The 9,362-nt window shown below is 38.0% G+C and overlaps 2 protein-coding genes across 2 annotated transcripts; both read right to left on the bottom strand.

Annotated features, from left to right (window-relative positions):
- Window positions 1–2,346: 2,346 nt before the first annotated feature.
- LOC121762990 lies at window positions 2,347–4,632 on the bottom strand. Its single transcript, XM_042159022.1, has 3 exons — window positions 4,205–4,632; window positions 3,586–3,810; window positions 2,347–2,551 (listed from the first exon to the last, which is right to left on the bottom strand). The coding sequence occupies exons 1-3, from the start codon at window positions 4,475–4,477 to the stop codon at window positions 2,498–2,500; spliced, it is 552 nt and encodes a 183-aa protein (XP_042014956.1). The 5' UTR covers window positions 4,478–4,632; the 3' UTR covers window positions 2,347–2,497.
- A 1,235-nt stretch (window positions 4,633–5,867) lies between these two features.
- On the bottom strand, window positions 5,868–8,520 carry LOC121762985 (proline-rich receptor-like protein kinase PERK5). The gene is made up of 5 exons (XM_042159013.1): window positions 7,583–8,520; window positions 7,196–7,282; window positions 7,044–7,114; window positions 6,570–6,646; window positions 5,868–6,502 (listed from the first exon to the last, which is right to left on the bottom strand). The coding sequence occupies exons 1-5, from the start codon at window positions 8,028–8,030 to the stop codon at window positions 5,986–5,988; spliced, it is 1,200 nt and encodes a 399-aa protein (XP_042014947.1). The 5' UTR covers window positions 8,031–8,520; the 3' UTR covers window positions 5,868–5,985.
- Between the last annotated feature and the right edge of the window lie 842 nt (window positions 8,521–9,362).

Raw genomic sequence — 9,362 nt, 5'->3', positions numbered from 1 at the left:
AGAAAGCTGCTAGTAATTCAAATTACAAATATAGCAGTAAATGGTACTCGAAAATTCATATTAATTGCAGGTATAAAGTGAACTATTCAAAAAATTCATATTGATTGCAAGTATAAAGTGTGAAATGGCTAAGTAACTAACAACTAACTAAACTAACTCCATGATCTCTGTTTTCCATTCATTTTTTTTTCATTCTTCATTAGCATAGCACACCATTTCAGAAAACATGGCATCCTTCTGGGAATGTCACACAATTTCAACCAATCAGATTATGTTGCATTTGATATATTGATGAAATCAATGAAGAAAAGCTCCAAATGATGAGTTGTTGTTGGACAAGACAGAGAAAATCACTATCCACATCAAGCATTTGAATTTTCACAAAAACACATTCCTGCAACAAAATCCATAATCGATCTCCAATTGCAAAGATCTCATGAAATCCCATCTCTTGAGGATGAAATCATGACATTTAAGCGATACAATAAACAAATTGCAAAGGAAAACATAAGAAGCACAAATTGTGTAAAACCAATTGTGCTCATTTCCTCCCACATTCAACAACCAAAACCCTAAAATTTAAAATTCTAATTTCTTCAAATTCAAATTGAAGCAGAAAAAGAAAAAAGAGAAAGAAAGAAACGCAGAGAGAGAGAGAGAGACTTGCCGCAAAACCAATGACCGCAGTTAGTCCGGCAAGGAACGTGGAAGTCATCAAAGCAAATGGGGCAGCAGTCATGTTCTGGCGGCCTATCCTTCCTATATCCTCCACCCTCATTCTTCTTGCCTTTTCTGAACCAACTCAACATCGTCGTCTCTTCCGTTTGATCAATTTCTCAGGCTGTTAAGTTATGTGTGTTTCTAAGCTCGATTATACTCTCAAATTTCCCATTTGTGTTCATGCTTGCTTCTGTATATACGTACTGTGTCATATCACGTGAGAACGAGATTAAGCTATTTGCTTATGTACGAAACTACCCCTAATCATTTCCGCAGCACCTCGTTTCCGTACCAAAAATACCCCTACTATATTTTCTTGCTCATTTGTTGCCTTGTTGGCGCTCAAGAGAATTCAGTTTTTTTTTTTTTTTTTTTTTTGCTCAAGAGAATTCAGTTCAGAGTGTAAAGTTGATATTATCGTCGCGCGGGATAATATCATGTTTCATATAAAATATTATATATTTATTTTAATTTAATACAGAAAGTATTAAATTTACATATTTTATACAAAAAGTTATATTAGTATTTTAAATTAATACATTTTGTTAAATATTTTAAACACCGTCAGTTAGTTTATAATTTGTCCAACTCACATCATAATAAAAGAATAATTAGAGATTTAATACAATTAATCACTCTAAAAAAATAACAGTCAATATCAATTCTTCCAGCAATTGATCGTGGTTTAAAAAATGTCTCTCAATATACTCTATTTTTATTGTATTATTTATAGAACACAATATAAAATAAGTCCATATTTCATATTTACAAAATGGCTAGTTTGAGCTTCAAATAGTCAATAAGTCAATATTTAATTTTTTTAAAAAAAGATTCAATGTCTTTTTAGTTGTATTCTCCATTGTTATATGAGAAAGCTTCGACAATAAAATGCAATTCGCTAATTTAATGGTGAATAGTGGTGATTTTTTTTCAACTGTGTTTGAAATAATTAATGGAAAGTTTTAATTTTAATTTTTTTTGTACAAAATTGAAACATTGATGAAACGTTTTGTATGTATGACATATTTGGAAGTAACGGTGTTAGTAAGGATTTAACGGAATGTATTATTTTGTAATACTAAGTAAAATTTTTTGTATGAAATATGTAAACTTAATACTTTTTGTACTAAATTGAAACAAAGGTAAAACATTTTGTATGAAATACGTAATTACCCCTCATTGTGCGCACTGTTTCTGTCTGTCCGACGCTAATTGTTTACTTTTCGTCCCACAAAAATATATATTTTTTCCTTTTTAGTTCATCCCACAAGTACATGCACTCTTTAAGTACTTTTTCGTTTTACTCTTCTCTTATTTTAACAATTGTGCATTAAAAACCATATCCAACCGAAAATGCATATTCTTATAGAACGAAGGGAGTACCATCCACTATGTTTGATATCGCGAATTTATCTCTGAATTGGATATTAAGATGTGGTGGCTTTTTAGTCAAAGAATTAACTTACCACTGATGATGTGTGCTTTGTTTCTTGTTGTGTATAATCAAGTGAAATTGAGTATTATTGCCTTTTCTTGATAGATCTTGCTATTTAAGTATGTTTGCTATAAGTCTCAATTTATAAACACAAATGTACAACTTTTAACATGAATTAAAGAATGAGAGAATTTTCCTCAAATCAGACTGAACCATGGTATCATAAAACTTTGAAATAAATAAAAAAAAAAACCAAAATTACAAAGTTGTGTGTGTTTCCAAAAACTCACATTCCTGGATCAAGTTGCAGCCTCTGATTTCCGCAGTGATTTCAAGTCTAATTTACCTGCCAGGATTTTGCTTTTTCTTATCTTTTATATTCAAATTCCGTAAACCCTGCAAAATAAAATCACACATTGTGATAACATATTCACGAATGAACATCAAGAAACTTGTTTGACATACAAATAAAATCACTCGGAGATGCATAAAAGAAGCAAAAAACTTTTGACACATACAACAAACATCTTGAAGCATATTCTATTTTGTTTCTATGTTTTTGTGTCGAACTTTCACAAGAACCACAAGCAAACCCAGTATTTTTCTACAGAAGAGAAAGGAGAGCTTGCAAACCCAGTATTTTTCTACATACCCAGCTGAAAAACATTTGTATATATCAATCATTAGCAATCCAGAAACAGGGTACAATACTGAACCAGGGTAAGGAATTACATCTCTACCTAGGGCTCTAACTTATCTTTTTCTATCTTCTGCCATTCTTTTTTTTCCATCACATAATGACCTAACAGACCATAGTTTAAAAATAAAAAGAAACATTCATCTTTTCAGAAGACATAACTGGTTTTTTGAAAGCTAGCTTAAGAATTGTAGTTAGGCAGCTTAATCTAAGTAGCCAAGGTTGTGAGCAACTCCAAAGTTCAGGAGTCAAAGTCATGTGTAAATTACCTACTGTACTTAGGATAATATACATTCCCCCAAGACCAAATCATGAAACAATAGCAGTTATGACAAGTATTAAAGCATTTTGGTAAAGTTCACTGATTCATTGTCACGGCACAATTAGCAGGATCTGAACTAAAGTAAACCAAGGGTGTCCCTAACTATATAACAATTGTATCAAGTAGTAGAAGTTCAGATATTTTTAGCTAAAAGACATTCACCAATTCAAGATATGTTCCTTACAGCTCAAGGAAGATCCTGTGGTTAGATGACTGTCATATGCAATTAGCATGCTTTAAAGTTAGACAATTTCTTAATATTTTTCAAAAATAAGCACAATCTGACCAAGGTGGTATGGTGTCTCGGTCTAACTAACTCATTGTTAGAGTTCAAAACCACCAAAAGATCAAATCCAACAAGAGCAAATAATTAATGTGTGATCACAAGCTACTTCAAAGCAATGAACTGACCAATGACAACGAAGAATATCGTGGACGCGGGGTGAGATCCAGGTAGCGAGCTGACATCCTAGCAATCTCCGAAATAGCATCCTCCATAACTTCAGGCACCTCGCTCGTCAAATCCTCATAGGCAGCCACAAAGGCTTCCTGCCAAAAACCTGCCAGATTCATCCTCTGGCTGTTGGTATACACATCCCACATGTGCCGCACCATTTTCTCCCTCTCCTCCATAACCTAATCAAAACATAGCAAAACGCATTTAATAATGCTCAATCCCTCCACCAACAGAACAACCTCTACAACATATTAATTCTCTACAGTCACAGCTATATCACACTGTACTAATTCTCCAAAACCCTAAATTTCAAACTAAGGGGATAGATTGCTACTCAATGGATAAACTAAAATTGAACTTATAGATTTCATTAATGTTTGATTTCACAATCCCTCCACCAACAGAACAACCTCTACAAGTATTAGTTATCTACAATCACGGCTCGATCAGACTGTAACAACTCTCCAAAACACTAAATTTCAAACTAAGTGGATTGATTGCTACTCATTAGATAAACTAAAATTGAACTCATAGATTTTATCAATGTTTGATTGCATAGGATAGAGAAGTTACGAGAACGTCTAGATCATCGGCGGAGGGTGAATGGTAGTCTAGTGTGAAGCTGTCATCGAGATCTCCGGCGGACCAGCGGAGGGAGACGGTGCCGGTGAGCATGGACCAGAACGCGAGCAACAAAATCACGGCGAGCGCCCAAAACTTGTAGCGGCCGCGGCCGAAGATGGAGGAGGAATCCGACGAAGCAGCATCCTTCCTAGACGACGATAGGGAAGATACTGATGAAGAATGAGTGGGCGTGGATACGGGTAGGGCGTCATCGTCTCTCATAACTAGTTAAACCAAATGCAGAAAAAGTAATTGAAGAATTCAGATCAAAATAGAAGCAGCATCGATCTCAGTCATGAAAGGAAAACGGCCGCTGCCGGCGGAGCTCTGCCTCTGCAATAGATTTTCTTTTTTTTCTTTTTCCTTTTTTTCTGCGATTTTATTTTATGAATTACAGTATAATATTATGAGATTCGCGGGCCGTTTGATGGCCTTCTGAATTCTAATTTAGCCCAATTACGATATTTGGTACTACATCGTTTCGATTTTCTCAATCATTAAAATTGTAATTACTAATATAGGGATTATATATCTCTAAAAAAAACTAATATAGGGATTATGGTTATGGATCGTTTAGTCTTTGAGAAGAGACCATGTCTAATTGTCTATTACTATTATCTTTTGTTTAATTACTTTTTTCTTAAAATTTCAGTTAATGATACTCCCTCCCTCCCCAAAGAATATGAACTTGGGTTCGACACGAGTTTTAATTAATAAAAGAGAAAGTAAGAGAGAGAAAGAGTAGTGGAAATAATGTTAGTGGAGAGTAGAGTTTACATTTTTATAATGGTATAAGTGTTAATGGTGATAGTATAAGTTGTAAATAAAATGATGTGTAAGGGTAATATGTAGTTTGAGTTTTTCAAAATTAGAAAATTCATACTCTTTAGGGACGGACGAAAAAGGAAATAGTTCATATATTTCCACAATACCAACACTACATTGTATATATTTTGATATATTTCCACAATACCAACACTACATTGATATATTTCCTCTATGGGGACGAAGGGAGTAATAATGTAATATATCTTGATATATTTCCACAATACCAACACTACATTGTATATCGCAATTTTTCATCTCATCTCCATTCATATGACTAATTGAAAGCCGGAAAGGATCATCTAATCCATTTGGGAGAGGATCACGGACAAGATGAATTTAAGTGAGGAAGATGTTGGGGGAAGATGCCAAGTAAGATTTAGTACTCCCTCCGTCCGCCATTAGGAGTCCCGGTATACCATTTTAGTCCGTCCGTCATTAGGAGTCCCGGTTCACTTTTACCATAAATGGTAGGTGCATCTCACTTTCCACTAGCCTATCCACTCACATTCTATTATAAAAATATATAAAAATGGGCCCCACATTCCACTATCTTTTCTCACCCACTTTTCTTTATATTTCTTAAAACTCGTGTCGAACTCAAATGAGACTCCTAATGACGGACAAATGTAGTACTATATTTTTTAAAGAATGTATACATATCAATTTATAATTGGTGTAGCAGGAAATGGAGTAGGTGCTCCCCTTCGTTCCTTATGCAAAATCCTCTAGTCAAGTATATAAACATTTTTGCTACATGTCGTCGATATATAACATGCAAATAAAATGATTCAGTTATTAAAATTGGTTGGATTATCACAAATTCTTCATGAAATGGCTTTAATTGGTATCAGTCACAGCAAAAGTAGAGTCGTTCAAATATTTCATCTCATAATTATCCGAGACTATTTATCAGAGGAATCTCCGCCGTATTCGTTGCTAGTGAACTCCTCCGAATCCATTACCATCTTCTTGAACTTCATCATGTCTGCATTATACGCTCGCGTGTCGTACGCATCCGACCCCCCATTAGGGTTAAACGTGGTGCTCTGGCCGGGCTTGACACCGTCGTTCAGGTCATCGAGGGACGAGTCTCCCTCGAGGGCCCGCACGATCTGGCTCATCTTAGGGCGCTTTCGCGCGGAATGGCGTATGCTGGCCGCAGCACATGCGGCCATGCGAGAGAGCTCGTCATGGTCGAATCTACCCTCGAGCCCCGGATCCACCACTTCTTCGAAGTTGCCATCTTCGAGCGCCTTGGTGAGAAGAGGCCGAGCCCAATCTACGAGGCTGTCTTCCATCGTGTTAGTGAGATCGATGGGTCTCCGGCCCGTGACAATCTCCAACAACATTACTCCGAATGAGAAGACGTCGGATTTCTCTGACAGCTTCCCGCTTGAAGCATATTCCGGCGCTAGGTATCTGGAGTCATGAAAATTTAGTGTCATGATGCTTATGTTTACAAGATTGTGAGAATCAGACATCTCACCCAAATGTTCCCATCACGCGGGTAGAGACATGAGTATTGTTATCGGTAGTGAGTTTAGCCAAACCGAAATCAGCCACCTGCAAAAACACACCTTCATGAATACTTGCATAAAGATGATACATAAAGGGCAAATTTCTCCATAAAAACACGAAATCTGGTCATATTCTGGTCGGTCTCGTAACTTCATAAATTAGTCGATGAAATAATGATATTTAGATTTACTCGCAATTACCACTCGAAGAAGTTCTTAGTGAGATTGTATTTGATATGCCAACAGAGAAATCGCGTGAACAATAACATATATTCATAAAGAAAAACGACCTTATAATAATTGTGTACGAATTAAAATTTGTTCCAAATGATATTTAAAGTTGCGGGAAGAATTAGATTCGACCAAATTTCATGTTGTTTACATGATTTGCCCATATATCATATATGTATATAAGAGTGAATGATTATGATGATGAGTAGTACCATTGCTTCAAAGTTGTTGTCAATAAGAATGTTTGCAGCTTTGATATCACGATGGATAATCCGCGGGCTACCTGCAATCACAACAATACCAAGATCAGTGAACATATGCAGACAATAAAAGATAAATCAAAGAAGAAGAAGAAGAATCACACAATCTTCATGGAGATAAGCAAGCCCCTTAGCCATGCCAACTGCAATACGAAGCCTTGTCGACCAATCAAGCCCAGCTCCACCTTTATCTGCAACCACACATACACATATGCATATATTAATATAATTAATGATACAACATCAAAGTATAGGTCGTGATCAATTAAGAACCAGATTATCTTAAAATGAAAACTTGAAAAGTTGGCAGCAACAAAACATATCAATTGGCGGCAGAAACCCTATGAGTTGTCAATTGATATTAGTTCGCAGCACGAACTATATCGGTTGGATTGAAAGTCAACAACTGATACATTTTGTGCTATCAAATGATAAGTTCTCAACTCTTGAAGTATATAATGAAAAAATGGAAAAAAGATGCAAGAAAGAACCATGAAGATGAAACTCGAGCGTCTTATTAGCAACAAACTCGTAGACAAGGAGTTTGTTGCCAGTAGCAATACAGTATCCGACGAGAGAGACAAGGTGGCGGTGGTGGACGCGACTGATGATCTCAACCTCCGCTTGGAATTCTCGCTCGCCTTGCCCGCTCCCGCTCTTGAGGCTCTTCACAGCGACAACCCTCCCATCAGGAAGAACACCCTTGTGAACGAGGCCGTAACCGCCTTGCCCCAACATATTGACCTGAGAGAAGCCATTGGTGGCGTTGGCAAGCTCCTCATAGCTGAACTGGTACATACCTCCCACGTTCTGCGACTGGATCGCACCATGTTGCCCTGAGTTATTATACCCCGGGCCGAATTCACCACTCGTGCCAGGGGCCCACCCGCCTCCCATGAAGCTTCCTGCGGGCGGGTGGAGCTTCATCTTCGGATCCATAGGTTGTTGCTGCCCGCGCCACAGCGACGGATCTTGGTTGTAGTATTGAGCGTTAGGGTTTGTTAAATAATCAGATTTCCTTTTTTTCTTCTTACACAAGAGGCAAAAGATGACAGAGAGGAGTGCAATGATTACTCCTACTCCCACTACAACTCCGACGGCGATAGCTTCATTAACATTCTGAGAGTCGTTGGAAGGTTGCGGAGGAGTTTCGGTTGAACCGGCTGGCCGGGGTCGAGGGAGGTTGGGAGAGAGAGAGGGTGTTTCTGGAGAGATAGGTTTTGAAGGGGAAGAAGGAATTGCGAGTGTGGAACCGACAGCTCCTTGTGTAGGGGGAGTTTGCGCAGGAGTGGTCGGGGTTGGGGTTGAGGTTGACGGAAGAGACGGTGTTGGAGTGGTGGAGGATGCCGCCGAAGGAGGAGGTTCTGATGCTGGTGTAGATCCGGATTTTGCGGGGGAGGGAGGGGAAGGAGGAGGGGAGGAAGAGGCAGGGGGCGGAGGTGAAGATGTTGGTGGTGATGGAGGCGGTGAGGTTGGAGGAGATTGGGTGGGAGAAGGCGGGGGAGGGGTGCTTTGCGGGGGTGATGGTGGAGGCGGCGATGATGTTGGAGGAGAGGGCGGGGGTGGAGTTGATGTTGGGGAGGGCGGAGGCGGCGTTGATGAGGGAGGAGATGGCGGTGGCGTGGAATCTGATGGAGGCGTTGTTGCAGGAGGAGATGGTGGAGAGTCCGTTGAAGATGAAGATGATGGGGGAGTAGCATCCGATGATGATGAAGACGATGACGACATAATGATATTTAATTAAGCAACTCCACCTTCGTTGATCGTTACAAGAAGATCACATGTTGTTTTATGTAAAAACAAAAAATGTATGATTTCTTCAATCTTGATGATGATCATGAAATTGCATGGAGTTGAAGTTATGAAATCCCTAATTTCATGGGATGATTGAATTTGAGGGTGCTCTGTCTTTCCTTCTTTTTTTTTTTGTTTTTGGAAAAGTAGGTTGAACGTCTTCAAAGGTAAGACAGAGAAATTATGGCAAATGTTGTTAGTTGCTATCTTACAAGGGGATGCCCTTTTGTTTGCCTTCCTATAAAACAGCCTTTCTCTGTCTTTTTTCTCTCTCATAAGTCGAAATGATAAGAGGTTAATTAATAAGTTGCCTATTTTTCAGTAATTTAAAAATATATCACAACTTCTCTAGTCAAACTCGATAAGTGGTGACATGTATAACAAAATTTACATATAAAAATAAAAACTCATGTAATGTGATAGTTTGCCACTTTTATTACTTTGCTAGTCCAATAATTAATATTTAGCAATAGTGGA

Source organism: Salvia splendens, chromosome 13 (assembly GCF_004379255.2).
Source record: "Salvia splendens isolate huo1 chromosome 13, SspV2, whole genome shotgun sequence".
In the NCBI taxonomy this organism is placed as follows: domain Eukaryota; kingdom Viridiplantae; phylum Streptophyta; class Magnoliopsida; order Lamiales; family Lamiaceae; genus Salvia; species Salvia splendens.
This window is presented reverse-complemented; position numbering and strand designations above follow the sequence as displayed.

What these genes read in the sequence shown, in the direction of transcription:
- LOC121762990 (XM_042159022.1), bottom strand. Translation starts at nt 4,477, where the DNA reads ATGAGAGACGATGACGCCCTACCCGTATCCACGCCCACTCATTCTTCA. An exon ending in CCGATGATCTAGACGTTCTC is followed by an intron (nt 3,811 to 4,204) that starts GTAACTTCTCTA and finishes TGTTTTGATTAG; the next exon opens with GTTATGGAGGAGAGGGAGAA. An exon ending in GATATTCTTCGTTGTCATTG is followed by an intron (nt 2,552 to 3,585) that starts GTCAGTTCATTG and finishes TTTATTTTGCAG; the next exon opens with GGTTTACGGAATTTGAATAT.
- LOC121762985 (XM_042159013.1), bottom strand. Translation starts at nt 8,030, where the DNA reads ATGGATCCGAAGATGAAGCTCCACCCGCCCGCAGGAAGCTTCATGGGA. An exon ending in GCTCGAGTTTCATCTTCATG is followed by an intron (nt 7,283 to 7,582) that starts GTTCTTTCTTGC and finishes GTGTGGTTGCAG; the next exon opens with ATAAAGGTGGAGCTGGGCTT. An exon ending in ACAACAACTTTGAAGCAATG is followed by an intron (nt 6,647 to 7,043) that starts GTACTACTCATC and finishes GTGTTTTTGCAG; the next exon opens with GTGGCTGATTTCGGTTTGGC.